The sequence below is a fragment of the Trichoderma gamsii genome (genome assembly GCF_001481775.2).
Source record: "Trichoderma gamsii strain T6085 chromosome Unknown Scaffold_5.2, whole genome shotgun sequence".
Lineage (NCBI taxonomy): Eukaryota > Fungi > Ascomycota > Sordariomycetes > Hypocreales > Hypocreaceae > Trichoderma > Trichoderma gamsii.
The window spans coordinates 974,173-990,920 of record NW_020171342.1 but is presented as its reverse complement, the minus strand read 5'-3'; the positions used below and the strand labels follow the sequence as shown (position 1 = coordinate 990,920).

The 16,748-nt window shown below is 46.9% G+C and overlaps 5 protein-coding genes across 5 annotated transcripts; 3 read left to right on the top strand and 2 right to left on the bottom strand.

Annotated features, from left to right (window-relative positions):
• Window positions 1–2,224: 2,224 nt before the first annotated feature.
• TGAM01_v202217 (hypothetical protein) lies at window positions 2,225–3,030 on the bottom strand (the record flags this gene model as incomplete). The annotated part of the gene is made up of 2 exons (XM_018800433.1): window positions 2,225–2,939; window positions 3,017–3,030. 2 exons carry the CDS (start codon window positions 3,028–3,030, stop codon window positions 2,225–2,227), a joined length of 729 nt encoding a protein of 242 aa, XP_018666575.1.
• Window positions 3,031–3,745: 715 nt separating this feature from the next.
• TGAM01_v202218 (twin-arginine translocation pathway signal) lies at window positions 3,746–4,657 on the top strand (the record flags this gene model as incomplete). Its single annotated transcript, XM_018800432.1, has 1 exon — window positions 3,746–4,657. The coding sequence occupies one exon, from the start codon at window positions 3,746–3,748 to the stop codon at window positions 4,655–4,657; it is 912 nt and encodes a 303-aa protein (XP_018666574.1).
• An 858-nt stretch (window positions 4,658–5,515) lies between these two features.
• TGAM01_v202216 (hypothetical protein) lies at window positions 5,516–6,286 on the top strand (the record flags this gene model as incomplete). Its single annotated transcript, XM_018800431.2, has 1 exon — window positions 5,516–6,286. One exon carries the CDS (start codon window positions 5,516–5,518, stop codon window positions 6,284–6,286), a length of 771 nt encoding a protein of 256 aa, XP_018666573.2.
• Window positions 6,287–7,937: 1,651 nt separating this feature from the next.
• TGAM01_v202215 (hypothetical protein) lies at window positions 7,938–8,543 on the bottom strand (the record flags this gene model as incomplete). Its single annotated transcript, XM_018800430.1, has 2 exons — window positions 7,938–7,942; window positions 7,991–8,543. The coding sequence occupies 2 exons, from the start codon at window positions 8,541–8,543 to the stop codon at window positions 7,938–7,940; spliced, it is 558 nt and encodes a 185-aa protein (XP_018666572.1).
• A 3,303-nt stretch (window positions 8,544–11,846) lies between these two features.
• TGAM01_v202214 (DNA-directed RNA polymerase III subunit RPC1) lies at window positions 11,847–16,409 on the top strand (the record flags this gene model as incomplete). The annotated part of the gene is made up of 3 exons (XM_018800429.1): window positions 11,847–11,935; window positions 11,997–12,108; window positions 12,219–16,409. 3 exons carry the CDS (start codon window positions 11,847–11,849, stop codon window positions 16,407–16,409), a joined length of 4,392 nt encoding a protein of 1,463 aa, XP_018666571.1.
• Between the last annotated feature and the right edge of the window lie 339 nt (window positions 16,410–16,748).

Here is a 16,748-nt window from a genome sequence, read left to right as displayed (position 1 = left end):
AGCCGGCCCCATGCTGCATAGAACAATGGACTGGCTGCAGGTACTGGAGATTGAATGCGACGCTGCGTGCAAGCCAAAGTATCGGTGACAACGCACAGTCCAGCGTCCCGGGGTCTCCAAAAGGGTGATTTCCTACAAGCACGGTACCTACAGACGGGGCGTTTCCCAGGATCTATGCTTGCCGAGCCTAGGACCGGGTCGTCTATGCTGGAGACAAATGCGAGAGTCCTGAACGGGCAAAAGCACAGACTCAGCTGGGACGTTGCGGCAGCTAAAGATGCAAAAGCAACAGTAACCCTCGTTTATTTTGATTGTTTTCTTCTTGTTTCTGTCTGCTCTGCTGCTTCACCGTCTCTTTAATCAATATGCCTGCTGCTTCGCTTGATGGCATACGTGTACAGCTCGTATGATGGCTGGCAATGGCGCCTCATCAGCAGGCACCGCATGCTGGATCCCCTCGCTGAAGCCCTGTCCAGAATGCCACAGAACCGCTGGCCGCTCTTTCAGCCCGCCCGGCGTCCGAGTCAGGGCGTGGACAGCTGAGCCTCGAGCTGAGCATCAAGCAAGGCCCGGCCGTCACTTGTCACATCCTGTGCTGTCAAATGGCATGTCAGCGTCCTCTAGCATCAAATAAACTTTTGTATAACTTGCAGTGCCATCTCTTCGGATGACGGCCAAGAAGGCCTTCGCTAAGCACGAGTTTCCCCTCGTGTCGGCTAACTTCTCTGATCGCTGCCGTCCCATGACCATCTTCCTACAAGTACGGCCCGAGCAGCATTTTGTAATCTCGTCAAGCTGTAAGCGAATGTCGCTCATCCAAATGCCTCGCTAATCTGAAATTACCATGGCTGTTGCGATGATACTGTAGTTCCAATTACATGTACCTACTAGAAGGAACAGACGAAACAACAAAAATGGCATCTCATTTGCTTCTGTCAATAGGGCAAGACTTACCCATGGCTGAACGCAGCGCTTCGTCGACTTATTTCAATACCTAGGTAGGCATAAGTAGGTACTCCTAGCTGAAGTGTTCGCACGACTTTCGACTTTGCTGGGTTCTCACCACCATCGGCGTAGTTCCACTTATCAAGTTCTATTTTCACAGTCTTGTTTGGTGCTTCGTAGTGGATTCATATCCAACACAGACCCATTAAAGGACTCAGGGTCGTGCATAAACCTGTACTGCTCGCCCAGAAAATTTCCTGCCCCCATCCTCTTGTCTCCTGAGGCCTTAGTAGACTGCTCTCCTATAGCATCGTCCCCATCTATGGTAGAAAGGGCATAAGTGAGGAAAGCCTAATTGTCAGATTGGACGACTCGTGACTCAATATAATTCTCCAGCGTAGCCAGTAACGCTGTCGGGGAACTAGTTGTCTGAGTCGACTTTCTGTAAGATTACGAGACGACCTTCTCCAGGCGCGACATGTCAACAGCTTGGCCGTTGACTGGGGCCTCTTTGGCTAGCTGTTCAGCACAACTCTAGGTAGCGTACTGCTTGAATACATTCCACTCACATTTGCTCATGCCTGCCACGAAGGTTTCAGGCAAGGGCATGTAGATTCGCATTCATATGACAACATCAGTGTCAAGACGACTAGAAAGTTAAAGACTACCCTAAGAAAGAGCTTGATTGCACCGCGGTTGGCATGTTCCACCGAAGTACAAGAAAGATTCTCGAAACTTTTCCTACTACAATCCTGAAGCCGTTGGGAGAAGAAAGAAATCGCCAAGCCCAAAGCTTTTTTGGAATGGGTACAAGATGATATTCCTCGTTTAATGTTCTGGTCAAGTTGTCAGAGGGCTCAAGCAAACGACGAGGTCTCTTGGGCTGCGCAATGATGCACAGTCGCTGCGAAACGACAGAGTGACTCATTATTCTGGTCTTGTGACAAACTCTAATTGGACTTTACTTAGCGTAACTAGAAATTACAAACACATAAAGTCTTCTACTTTCCCTCGAGAAATGAAGTTGCGTTTACATTAATGGGTCACGTTGGGCGCCGGCAGCGTGCGCAGCTCAGATACACGAACCCACTCTCAAACGGTTACGTGAGCATGTCAATTACAGTCCAGTAAGCAATTCTTGCTAAGCAGATATTGCTGTACCCTCGTGGGACTATCGCTTTCACTGTATCTGCCACAAACAAGCTACCATGTGATATGCGAACCAACTTTGTATTATATATAAGATGTCTTCAGCGTCCAGATTTCATTGCCGCAACGTCTAAAGATAAATGGGTTCCACTGTAATGTTGTTCAAAACGAAAGGGGAAAAGAAAGATTTACCCGGCACAGTTACGTTCACAACTCGTAGAGTCGGGTAAATAAACTTGCCAGAGACAGCATGGTTGTAGCAAGTATGCCACACTGGAAGGCCTGATTTCATCACATCCACGCTATAATGCAAGCGTCGCAGCCGATATTCAGCATCAAAGTCGAATTTTTGCACTGTTGTGTGTGTTGGGTATCCGTCAGGGTGCACCACTTCCAACGTTCTCCATTTCTCGCCATTCTCAGGCGTCGACCCATCTATCTCATGGATCTGGATGTCCGATGCTTGAAGATGGAAAGGAAAATTGAAATAGTTCCAAAATGCATAGCCGATGAAGTAAATGAGGTTGTGGGCATCCCATTTCGAATCATAAGTATGTGAGTCGAATGCAGCCCTGGGATTCTCTCGAACATCCAACGGATCTGGAGAACCAATCTGGCCAACTTCAGTGCGATCGGGCGACCATGATCCGTAATAGGGTCCGAATTTCTCAATGGTGACTTTTTGAGTCTTTGTATCGACTATTATCTTGACGTCGTGAGGCCCGGGATGCCCTTTGTTGGCCAGCGCCAGCCCCGAGAACTCAAACTCTACGGCGAGAAACAGAACCGATTCCCAGTATTCTTGGCCACCGTGAGCGTCAATAACGCTTTGCAGAAGATCGGAACTGAAAGACAGTTAGTATTCATTCCAATTTAAAACATAAACTTAGACATCAAAGAGAGAATGGCACTGTAGAAGTACCTATTGGAAGACATTGCATGGAAGAGTTGCGAAACAGAAGCTATTACTGCTGCGCCACGAGCTACGTCTGGGCTTCACGCAGCTAAATAGTTGAATCATTTTCCGGACTAGGAAATTTTCTCAGGCTAACTGGCGAAATGGTTGAACAGATTAATCATCTTCGAAGAACATATGCAAAAGATTCCACGTTGATATACGTCGACAGCATTTCGTATTACTGAACCTGAAACTGATTGTAATGGACAATGGGGCTATGGAGAATGAAGATCAGTAAACAGTCGGTATAGTTAGGCAGGCCGAAGCAGGAATAGCTTGATATCACTATTGAAACGAATAGTCGTTAGGACCGGAGGAGATGCCTGATGGGCGCATGGGATAGGATGCGCGGGATAGATTGTCGGGTGAATTACTCATACTCCCGCAATATGCTTAGCTTGGGACTCTCTGTTCACCCAGGGTTGGTTTACCAAGATTGGAATGGATTCCAAATCACTTTGATGTATAAGATTAGTCGATTGGAAAGTTGGCCGACGATTCAAGATGATAGTATTAACATACTCGCTTCTTTCTCCGACTTCCCAGTCGCATTAGCTTGGTATATAAACGAGCGGAATCTCCTCCTCGTTTCCTACACGATCCCAAACAACAACCCAAAGTCGAAGAAATCGCTTGGTCGAACTCTTCTCAGCATTTAGATCAAGTCTTTGTCTTCCTCTCTCTACCTTCACCATGTCGACTGATAGAGGCCTCGAAATTTCAGCTGCCTTCCCGTACGAGAAGAAGAAGGTACAGGTTTTAGGAAGCCAAATGGCCTACGTCGATGTTGGCACGTCTTCAAAATCCACTGTCGTCTTCTTGCATGGCAACCCGACATCTTCCTATCTTTGGCGCAACGTCTTTCCTCATGTAGCGAAGAAGAGCCGCTGTATCATCCCGGATCTCATCGGCTTTGGAGACTCCGACAAGGTTCCCGAGTTGGAATACAGAGTCCGCGACCACCAGCGCTACATCGATGCTTTTCTCGATGCCGTATTGCCAACAGAGCGCATTACGCTCGTCATCCACGACTGGGGCTCTGCTCTCGGCTTTGACTGGGCCAGTCGCCATGAAGATCGCGTCGCAGGTGTCGCATTTATGGAGTGGATTCCAGCTCTTAGTGGTGGCTGGGACGCTCAGGCTCCTCAGTTTAAAGCGACCTTTCAACCCCTTCGCACTCCTGAGCTCGGTCGAGAGTTGATCATCGAGCAGAATTTCTTTATCGAAATTATTCTACCCAGGGGCGTCTTTCGAGTCTTGACAGAAGAGGAGATGACTGAGTATCGTCGACCATTTCTTGTTCCTGCAGACCGTGAGCCCACTTGGAGATTTCCCAACGAGATTCCAATTGATGGACATCCGGAAGATGTGTGGGAGAAGGCCCAAAGATACATGAAATGGCTTCAGGAATCAGACTTGCCAAAGCTGTTCTTCTGGGTGAAGCCTGGAGCCATCATCAGAGAGGAACACTTCAAGACGTTGAGTGAGAAGATGAAGAATGTCAAGACTGTCTATCTCGGACCTGGAAGCCATTATGTGCAAGAAGATTACCCCCATAGCATTGGGCAAGAAGTTTCGGGATGGATGGCAGAACTGAAGCTTTGATGTCAGCAAACACTTGAATAGAAATACACGTATCATCTGCAGCACGATTTACAGAGGGCTGACCGCCTAATTTACTGCCGCCATGTGCAATGACCTCAACTCTCCAACGTTCATCACCAAATAAGTTCACCATGCAATGCAATACAGATTCAACCGCAGATTATTTGAAACGGCCTATTGCACCTTCAACACTTCGAAGTGAGCATAGACGTTCTGACTCTGCATAGAAAACAAATGGGTCATCGGAGAACAAGCGCTGCAATAGTCGAAACAGCAGAGCAACCCTCTATGTGTGAAGTTCAGTTAATCTTAAGTTGATGTTTCTCTTTTTGCTTACCGGCATATAGGGTCCTTCGCTACAAATTAGCGACAGCCGCTCGGAGCTCCGATCTGATCGAACATCGTAGACTCCACTAGCATCGAGACACCATAAGACGGGGTCGGAACCGACGGTCCACCGGCAGAGAAAACTGACCGAATCCGGTCCCAGAAAGATTAGACAAAAAGTCTGAAAAGAGCGGGAATGGGTTCCAGCGACGATTACCTATTACGCGGCTCGGCTTCAGGTTTTTGAGGTCTGGCAAAAAAAAATGGCTGCTGCCCTGTCCTACTAAGATACAATCCGGACTCGGGGTTCGGATTTGGATGGCGGCACAGGCCATTCAGAAGCTCTGATGTCAACGGCTCACATGCACCTATATTTGGAAGCTCCTTCTGTTTCACACTTTCTGTTTTCTGCGCGGATATCCTTCAAAGAGCAACTTCTATCTTACAATTTTCACCATCACCAACCAACAAGACTACCCTGAGCAACTGGAAGATCATCTATTTATACCTATCAATAGTCTCTAGTCCAAAATGTCAGCCTGGGATCCTTCACGCCTCTATTCATCTGCGCTTTCATATATACGCCAACACCCAATTCTCTTTACATCTGCTGTTGCTGTCATTCCCCTAGCAGCTCTAATTATGCCTTCATATCGCGGCTATATCGACCTTGGCCCCGGTGGCCTCCCGCATAATGCCTTTGGCTGGCTTCTTCAAGAAACTCTACGCCCACTTAGTCTGAGCAGCACCATTGATCTGGGCGTCTTTCAAAAGCCTGGAGTTTCAGCTCCTTACGAACCACATGGCAACTCACGATTTCTCCAAGAACCGCTCCCGCAACGTCGAGGCAACCGGCCAACCATCCCCAATTACGTGGCGCCTCAGAGGCAGACTACAGAAACAGGCGATGCGTCTATAGTCACACGGATGAACAACCATCTAAGAGAATTATCCAGCCGCCACCCAGAGAAGCTCGCTGTGAAGGCGTCTGGCTTGGAGGCCAAAGAAAATCCCGCATTATTCTTGATTAGCAGCCCACTGCCAAAATACCTGGAGAAAAGTACAAAGGGCGAAATTGTTCACATACATGGAGAAGCAAGTTCTCACATGGTTCTCAGCCTAACTGACGCCAAGGAAGCAATGGCAAAGGGATGGGCCGAGTTGCATCCACTAAGTGGCGTGATGGGTCTCATTCCATTGCCGTATGTCATGATTTATGCGCCACGGGATGAGGACGAGTTTGGCCAGTGGGCAAGATTCGTGGACGCAGCTGTAGCATTTACTTCTGCGAGTCAGCAATAGCGGAAGAATGCAACACTCCAGGAGTGTAATGCGTAGAAGCGCATCGTATACGACCTGTCACATGTGGACTTTGCAATTAGCCGATATCACAATAAAGCTACTTGAAGCTGATTACACATTTTTAACTAACTGATTCGTATCACATCAAGCTATGCCGAAGTCAATGCGTGAAGGTGACACACTGCTGCAATTGTTCCTCTGGCCATCGCCGATTCCTCCTCTCTTCTCCGTTCACGAAGACGCGCCGCAGTTTTCTGGATCCACGCACAGTTGCAAGACAATATCTGCAGCGGTGTTTATTTCATGGCATCCCACGCCTGTTATAATATCGTTGATCGGCCCACATTGATCTTGGCCGTTTGCTGCAGGACTGCGCACAATCAACTGGTTCCCGTTTTCGAACAATGACGCGGGAGGCGACAACCACAGGCGATACGTCCCATCAGGCTGCTCTCCGCCTTCAATCTGGTCAAATGGATAGATGGGACAGTTGTTTGGGCCGAGGCTACCTTCGAATGGACCGAGAGATATGTCTACAGAAAAAGAACAGTCGGGTCCTAGATAGACTGCGACTTCTTCTTGGCCTTTGACTACCGTCATTATTGAGGCGAGAGCAAACAGAAGGGTTTTCAAGTTTGCCATTGTTCGCTGTGCTGCAGCTGTAGCTCTGAATGCGTTTGCGAAAGAGATGAATGCGAAGAAGCGGTGGATGGAATCGATGTATCGAAAGTGTCAAAGTCAGAATGACGGTTGTCCGCTTCATGAGCTGGCAGAAAGTCGCTTTATGTATTTGCATCAGCTGTTATTTAAACTGTTGCCATTTAATTATCTGTAATTCTGCTGTAGTTTATTCCTCATATAGTTACTGTTTTTAGATATCTGCAATTGCCTATTAGGGAAGCTGGTAATGCTTTCATGCCAATTAGTGAATCCTACCACTTGACATTTTGTGTCGGGAGCTTTCCGCCAAGTTATTATCCTGTTACTCCTTGACATACTGTAGTTTGTACAAAGATCTCGACGCTAGGTTGTCTTACCTTGCAATATAGGGCAGTTGGGTTAAACCGCCACGGCTCACTTCGGTGCAGCGTATGTGGAATCAGATCCGTTCGTCCCTGGCCAATCAGACTGGGCTTTTTTATGCTTCCGACAAAAGATAATCAACGTGACATGATATTCGTGAAGCAATTCGCAAGGAAGATACTAAGTAAGAGGGATCTATGTATATAGTGTCTCGCTTGCTCTGCTTATTAGATTACACCCCATGACTGGCTAAGCCTTATGTAGATCCCACAATGTCTCGTTTGACGGCACATTTACATTACTTTATCTACTCTTATATAGAATCAAGCGAAAGATATAAAAGTTGAATTTCTAAACGAGTGTAGTATAGGTACCTATTGTTTTCAATATGCTGGATGTAACGACATCGTAAAAGATTGTGCTTTAAAAGTCCTCGATACATTCGCATTCCAAACTTCACTCCAATCTTCTCACCAACTACCTACTAGCTCTTGTCATCCGTAAATGGGTTTACGTAGCCCACCCCGCGTTTGAGTGATGTCTTCCAGAGATAGTCTGCGCCAGACTTGCAAGACAGACTCATTGGACGTAGACGTCTTGGAAAACATCAGTGTTCTTGGGTAGCTGCTTAGGCTATTAAGAAGTTAGCCAAAAAATTTCATGTGGCGACTGATTTCATACCTTTCTTTTCATATTGAGACAAGTGCGCTGGGAAATCGGCAACGTCGACGTTCTTCCTGACCAGATCGACGAGTTGAGCGCTGATACTTGCAGGAACGTCATGATAAATATTGTACGAGCGGCCTTGGTATTTGAGCTCGTCAGGCTCTACAGAACCTGTGCAGACAGATAGCGACTCCGTAGATTCATCTCCCCGCGGAAGAATATTCCAACCTCCGCCACTAATAGTATCAGCATCGTTGACAACGCAAGACAAACAGGCGTTGTTTTCGGCAAAAGCGGTATCACAAGAAACGCCACATCTATTATCTCCTGATTGCGAGAATGCAATAGCAACGTTGCCGGCGTTTGGTACAGTACTAAGCCCAGCGACTTGCAAAGTGGGAAAGTCCGTAAAATCAGTGCTGGTACAGCAAATCCCAAGGTCAATGTCATTGCAAACAAGAACAGTTTCATTTGCAGGACAGTTATGGTCGTCATCGACAATGAATATAATCACGTTAACAGCTAAAGCTGCAGTAGTGAAAAGTAAAAGATTGTTAAGGAACAACATGATTGTGGCTATCTTTGAGTGACTTAAAAATGTATGAGTTGTGAGGATGAGTGTAGAACAATCAGGATATTTTAAAGAGGGTGATGCGGCCTATATATATTGTAAAACCCCTTCCTTTCAAAGTAAAAAACAGTCGTAAAGAGGTTGTTCCAAGTGTTCATGTCGTTTAGCAGTCAATTCAAAGACTTGGTTTACTTGATCAGGTAGTTTGTAAGAACCAAAACTGCACAGTCTAGTTAAATTACTACTTCAAGCTAGTTCTATATACTTGATTATGAGATATGACAATGGTAGCAAACCAGCAACTAATCGTTTTTATCTTGCGGGCGCAGAAGTCACTTGTATTCATCATATATCCCCCCGAGGACACCTCCGAGGACACCCATTTATACATGGCAATCACAAGCAAGTTTTGTTGTATCCCCTGTTGACCACTTATGATTGCTGTTTTTCATAAACTAGTAGCACGTATTAACAACAAATAATGGGACTGTTGGTATCATTGTTGAGTTCGCACAAAAAAAACTGGTGAGAGTTATTTGAATATAGAATACATTTGTTACATAGAGGACTATTGGTGGTATTTGGGTTACAATATATAACCGTATATATCACACTATGTAACAGCAAATGAAAGCATTTTCTATATCCAATCTCCTTTGGTCAGTAGTTTAATATAGTAAATATACTTATACTCAATAGGTATAGGCTATATTAAGCAAAGTTAAGTATTACAAAACAAAGCGCAGCGGAAACAAGTCGGAGTTAAAAAGAACGATGTTTGACTTAGCTCCTCGGCCCCTCGGGTAATAACAATATTACCCATCTCTTACTCAAAGGATGTCGGGGGGTTGTCGAGGGGCTGTCTAGCAGGCGCAATGTAACCCCTCTCTGCTAGAAAGCAAGGCGGGAGTATAGCAGGCCACCTACGACCAGATCAATCCACCGAGTAAGCCCTTATGCACACAGTTGATTTCTTGTTCTTTTGTTTAATAATCTTGGTAACAAATTTCATCTCTTCTGTTTTTCTAATGTCCGTTCAGGTCTTAACAATTCTAATTAACATTCCTGAAAAACCTATCACATTCTTTGACACCAACTTTTTCCTTGGCTACTATCTTACATTAGCTATTACACACTAATACTACATATATCAGTCTACCTATTTGGTAGGAAATCAGATTTGCGCTTTGTTCCTACATAATCAAAACACCATCGATACCTTTGCCAAGGAGACTCAGAGGACAAAATTCATTAAACCTAGCTGATACTCTGTTAAGTGACTGCTTGGGACTCTCTCTCATTTGGAATCATATAGGCATTTGTCCAAAGTGCAATATATGAACTCTATATTTTACACCGTGTTGACATGAATATGTCAGGAATGCGGGGGTTTGGTACAAGTACAGTCGCCTATATCAGATAACATAAATCATCTGAAAATAATTATATGAGCTATCTGTTGAATCGAAAAACATGACTCGTAACTTACAGTGATATGCTTACGGCTCTACGGACGCAACAGATACGCGGGCGTTGATAGAATCAAGTGGCAGCACATAGCATGCAGCCGGGCGAATAGCAGAGAACCACGTACAAACTACTAGGTAAGTAACCTGCTTTCATCACAATTAATTAATAATACTTAGTGATATAGTTCATTTCCTTTGACCAAAACTCAGGTGCTTAGAATCGGAGTCTTGATGGGATTAGGAAAAGTCTGCTTCACTAGGTATTTATACACCCGCACTGACCTGATTTCATCTGTTGTTCTTTCGCAGACATCAACGAAACCCCAATCACTTACACAAGCACTCAAAGATACTACATCTTTTACTAGTTTTCAGAAGCAATATTGAGAAAACCATCTTTAAAGCCAATATGTCGTCAAACATTCGGACTTTTGCTTGGAGCTCTTTGCTCTCTTTGGCCCTTGCTCAAACAGCAACTCTCCAGTTTTTCAATCAAGATACTGCCTGTGCATCGGGGCTTTTTGCCCAATGCACCGGTCTCCCTCCCAATGACTGCTGCTTCATAGGAGGTCTCGCTACCTGCGTGAATTGGCAAGCAGACAATGGCGCGAATGGCGTCGCGAGTTGGTTCTTGGCTAATAATCAAAACCAATGCGGCCTTATTATTATATCAGCAGACAACAATGTATGTGTTTGCCCAGATGGCGATCCTATTGTATCCGCGGGCAACTGGGCTTTGGCAGGGCGGGCGATTAGTGAGAATGAAGACTGTAACCCGGTGGGCCCTGATGTTTTTGGGTGGAAGGAGGAGAATGGAGCAACATGGCTGTTGCATCAGGAAGACAATACTGCGGTCTTTGACCAAGTTACCGAGGCTATAGCCAAAAACTCCACCGACCAACACATTAGTGACTTGATCAAGGAGCATGGAGTGAAAAACTGAGTGGTCATGACCAAACTATGAACAACTTAGGGTCATATAGAGTTGTCATCTCTTTATGTATGCTCTTACACTTTGGCTTACCTAGATAGATACTTCAAGTGGAGATTCCATGGCGTGTTTCTCCATGATTCAAAATGATACGTATTTATTAGTTATTATATGGTCAAGAGGTCTTCAATATGAGCTTCCAACGAACGTTCCATCCGCCAATACATTGTTGACTTTGATCTCTATCCATGGTCCCTGAACATATGTATTAAGGACCTGTTTGTACGTAAAGCAGCTGGGACGGAGAGCAAAGAGCTTTCAAATGTAGCTTACGTTTTCGCCATTCCTCTTGTTGCAGTGTGTGATAGCAGTGAATACAGTACAAAAAAAAGCTAAATGTCATACTGTCAGACTTCAGCCTTCTTGCAAATGGAACAAGAAAAATTCATTTGATACATCGCCCCATTTCATGTTTGAGGCTATCAATCAATTGAAACAGCTACTTATTTCCTTTTTGCAACGCATAGATAGCTGCATATCACTCAGGTCGTCACGTTATACTCTTAGCCGCCATGTTGATCCTACTACCTAGTATGCGACCCGTGGAGCCCTCAGCTGCTAAAATAGCCTACAGCAGCAGGTGGGGCGCTATATCTGCGCCTGTACGGCTTATCGATTGCCTGGTGGGGGACGACGGATGACTGAATCTCAAAAATTATTTCCAGCCTCATCCGAACCAGTCTCTAGTCACTATCCGAAGCTCAATCGCAAACCTACGGCCGCCCCTTCCGCCAGTTTCCGGGGTCTTCAGCATCGAGTAGAGATCATGTCTTCATAGTCCACACAGCGCAAATCGAACTTCTCCCCGCAGAGGAATTCCAGCCTAAAAAAAGGGACAGCATGGCGCACGCCGCGTTTGTGAGCTCCACCAAGGAGCAGCTCACTGATAATCTCCCCAAGCGCTTCAAGGGGATCAAGTTTGGCATCCAGTGCGTTGTGCTCTGCGCAGATGATTAATGCTATCCTATTCTAACAGCGGCTCTTGTGCAGGTCCAACCAAGACATCGTCAACCAGGGAGTGCTGGAGGTTTCCCAGCGCATGCTCTACGACATCGACAACAACCGATCTCCCCTCACCAATGGAGCTCTTGATCTGCGAATGGTGAGTGCATGGCCGGTTATAATATTCCGCTATCGAAACTGTATTGAACAGCAGTGATATTGCCATATCAAATCAGCATGCGACAACCTACTGACCTTTCTTCGCTCTAGGGAACGTCGAGCAAGTCGGGAAAATGCGGCACCTGTCAAGAGCCTCTCAAGTTCTGTATCGGTCACTTTGGCCACGTTCGACTAGCACTTCCTGCTTTCCACATTGGCTACCTACGGTTTATCCAGACGATCCTCCAGAATGTCTGCAAAACTTGCGCCAGAGTACTCCTTACCGAAGAAGAGCGACGAAGCTTCCTCCACGACCTGCGTCGACCTGGATTGGATAACATCCGCCGAACTGCAGTCTACAAAAGAATCAACGAGCAGTGCAGGAAATGTAGGACATGTCCGTATTGTGGCGAGATCAACGGCCAGATTCGAAAGGTCGGAGTCCTCAAGCTCACGCACGACAAGTTCTCGGCATACAAGAAGTCGACGTCCCAGAAGAAGATGCCTCCGGAGAGCAAAATTGCGTTTGATGCCTCATTTGACGAAGCCAAGAAGTTGAACCCCGATCTGGACAAGCATCTTGTGAGGGCCATGGAGGACCTGAATCCTCTCTGGGTGCTCAATCACTTCAAAATGATTGGCCCCACAGACTGCGAGCTGCTTGGACTGGATCCAACCGAGGGCCGTCCCGAGATGTTCATCTGGCAGTTTATCCCTGCTCCTCCTGTGTGCATCAGACCGTCAGTTGCACAGGAAGGCGCCAGTACAGAAGACGATCTCACCGCAAAGCTGGCCGAGATTGTTTACATAAGCGGATTGATTCGAACGGCGCTGAACAAGGGAAAGCCCATGCAGACCATCATGGAACAGTGGGAATATATGCAGCTGCAGATTGCAATGTACGTTAACAGTGATGTCCCTGGACTTAATCAGCCGGGCTTCGGAAAGAGCATCAGAGGCTTCTGCCAGCGTCTCAAAGGCAAGCAGGGACGGTTTCGAGGAAACCTGTCTGGAAAGCGAGTCGACTTTTCGGGCCGGACAGTCATTTCGCCAGATCCTAATTTGGCTATCAATCAAGTCGCCGTTCCACAGCTTGTCGCCAAGAACCTGACATTCCCTGAGCGAGTTCAGAGCCACAATTTGGAAAAGCTGAGACAGTGTATCTTGAACGGGCCAAAAGTCCATCCAGGAGCAAATCACGTTATCAAAGACAGCGGAAATTGGAAACAGGATCTGCAGTTTGGTGACAGGGCCCTTGTTGCCCGAGATCTTCGGATAGGTGATGTCGTCGAACGGCATCTTGAGGATGGAGACATTGTTCTCTTCAACCGACAGCCTTCTCTGCACAAGCTCAGTATCATGAGCCATTTTGCAAAGATTAGACCCTGGAGAACATTCCGTCTCAACGAATGTGTGTGTGGTCCTTATAACGCCGATTTTGATGGAGACGAGATGAATTTACACGTTCCACAATCTGAAGAGGCTCGTGCCGAGGCCATGACTCTTATGGGCGTCAAGCACAACCTGGCTACTCCTAAAAACGGAGAACCCATCATTGCTGCTACGCAGGACTTTATCACCGCTTCATATCTGCTCAGTAGCAAGGATAGGTTTTATAACAGAAAGGCCTTTACCTATATCTGCACGCATATGATGGACGGTGTAGTCAACATTGATCTCCCCCCGCCGTCGATTATCAAGCCGGAAGCCCTTTGGACAGGAAAGCAGATTTTCAACGTGCTTATGCGCCCGAATAAGCAATCACCAGTACTTGTGAACTTGGATGCACGATGCAGAGAATACTCGGCTAGGCCTGGACAATGCCCGGATATGGATCCCAACGATGCTTGGCTGGTCATCCGAAACTCAGAAGTCATGTGCGGTCGCATGGACAAGTCCATTATTGGATCTGGCAAGAAGAACTCGGTGTTTTACATCATCCTCAGAGATTTTGGTCCCGATCACGCCGTTGCTGCCATGAACAGACTGACCAAGCTTTGCGCCAGAGCGCTAGGAAATCAAGGCTTTTCACTCGGTGTGGGCGACGTCTTCCCCATCACCGAGTTGACAAAATCCAGAGACAGGCTTGTCCAGGATGCTTACGATAAGAGTGACGCGCTTATCGAGACTTTCAAGGCTGGAAAGCTGGAAAAGGCTCCCGGATGTGACATGGAACAGACTTTGGAAATTTCCATTTCTGGTATTCTTAGCAAGGTTCGACAGCAGGCTGGTCAGCAATGTGTAGACACCCTGAGCCGTAACAATGCTCCTCTTATCATGGCCAACTCTGGTTCCAAGGGTCTGCACATCAACGTCGCTCAGATGGTTGCCTGTGTCGGACAGCAGATTATTGGCGGTCAGCGTGTGCCCGATGGTTTCCAGGACCGCAGTTTGCCCCATTTCCACAAGAATGCCCGTCAGCCGGCGTCAAAAGGTTTCGTACGAAACAGCTTCTACTCGGGTCTGTTCCCAACCGAGTTCTTCTTCCACGCCATCTCAGGTCGAGAAGGTCTGATTGATACTGCCGTTAAGACTGCCGAAACAGGATACATGTCCAGACGATTGATGAAGTCTCTAGAGGATCTTTCCACTCAGTACGATAACACTGTCAGGACATCGGCAGGAGGCATTGTGCAATTCCAATTTGGTGCCGACAAGCTGGACCCTGTTGACATGGAGGGTTCCGCAGTGCCTGTGGCGTTTGACCGCACGTGGACTCACTCAGAGAGCACCACCTGGGATAACAACGAGAGATCTTTGCTTCCACGAGAAGTGCTTGCAGTATGCAGTAGCATGCTAGAAAAGGAAAAGCAGCGTTACCAGAGACACCGCTTGGTGGACAATGCACTACTTGACTACTCTGATCCCACCGACGAAAACATTGACGAGCACGAAAGCGCTCGAGGCTTCATTGAGACCATCTACTCTTATGTCTCCGATCGAGCACAAAAGATATCCAAAGCTCGTGCATTGGTCGGACTGGATCCCGACCCAAGCCAGGAGGATATCATCGCTGATGCTTCAGCAGAACTCAAGGTACAGCTCGCCCGAGTGGAGCGAGTTACCAAAGTATCTCTGACGACGCTCCAAAGATTCGTCAAGGAGTGCTTAGAGAGATATCACAAGGCCCACGTCGAGCCAGGCCATGCCGTTGGTGCTGTTGGAGCGCAGTCCATTGGTGAGCCGGGTACGCAGATGACGCTCAAGACATTCCATTTTGCCGGTGTCGCTGGTATGAGTATCACTCAGGGTGTGCCGCGTATCAAGGAAATCATCAACGCGTCCAAGAACATCAGTACTCCAGTCATTACATGCCCTCTATTAAACGACAAACAAATTGAGGCCGCTCGCATAGTCAAGGGGCGAATCGAAAAGACTTTCGTGATCGATGTACTAAAGGCAATTGAGGACGAATGGGTTTCTGATCGTGGAACCGTCATTCTGTACATTGACATGGAGGCGCTGCAAAGCATGCACCTTGGCATTGGCGTTGTTGATATTGCAGAGGCCATCTTGAGATTCAAGAAGCTCAAGATTCAGCCATCCGATATATCAATTGGCCCCAACTACATCAAGATCTTTGTGCTCAACAGCTGGGTGGATCCCGACGCGGCCAAGAAGAGGCAGCGCAGTGGCGCATCTCTTACCATGACGGAGGAGACTTCTGACTTCCTCTTGCGCGTCAACCACCTCCGCCGTACACTTCCCAAGATCCCCATCTCGGGATACAATGAAGCTACAAGAGCCATCATCCAAACATCTGAGCAGAGCGAGCACATGGTGCTGGTTGAGGGATATGGGCTGCGCGCTTGCATGACTACCGAAGGTGTCATTGGCACAAAGGCAAGCTCCAACTCCGTCATGGAAGCCCGTGATGTCTTGGGTATCGAGGCTGCCCGAACCACCATTGTCGTCGAAATTTCCGCAGTCATGGCAGGCATGGACATTGATCCCCGTCATATCCAGCTGCTGGCCGACGTCATGACGTTCAAGGGCGAAGTCCTTGGCATCACGCGTTTTGGCTTGTCCAAAATGCGAGAGAGTGTCCTGCAGCTGGCGTCGTTCGAAAAGACGCCCGACCATCTCTTTGATGCGGCTGCCAAGATGAAGACTGATCGCATTGAGGGTGTTTCCGAGTGTATCATCATGGGACAGACGATGAGCGTCGGCACGGGCTCGTTCCAAGTCGTGAGGAGACTGAATATTCAGGACTGGGAGGTTGAGCCGAAGAAGACGCTCTTTGAGGATGCGTGGGCGGAGAATTTGAAGGCGAAGAAGGAGCTGCGAAGGATAAAGGTATAGGAACTTGGGTGGATATGAATTCAGCTTGAGAGAAATGTTTGCTGCTAATGAGCTTTTTCAATATCGGGCTAAAAGGGCTTTAAAAGACAATGAAATATCGTCTCCATCTAGCTAGCTATGACTTGATCAAATTTTGTATATAATAGAGCAAGTCGCATGCCATATCTAGGATACTCTGGCAAGCCAAAAAAGAATCATTTAGTATATTCATGAATAACTATAGTTAAGCTCAATCAAAAGTTTGCACTCTCACTGTGGCGTGTATAAACTTGTTTCAACCATTAGAAGAGCAAATGTTAGATATATTGCTATTAGCACTCTAACATAGAATGTGTAGAA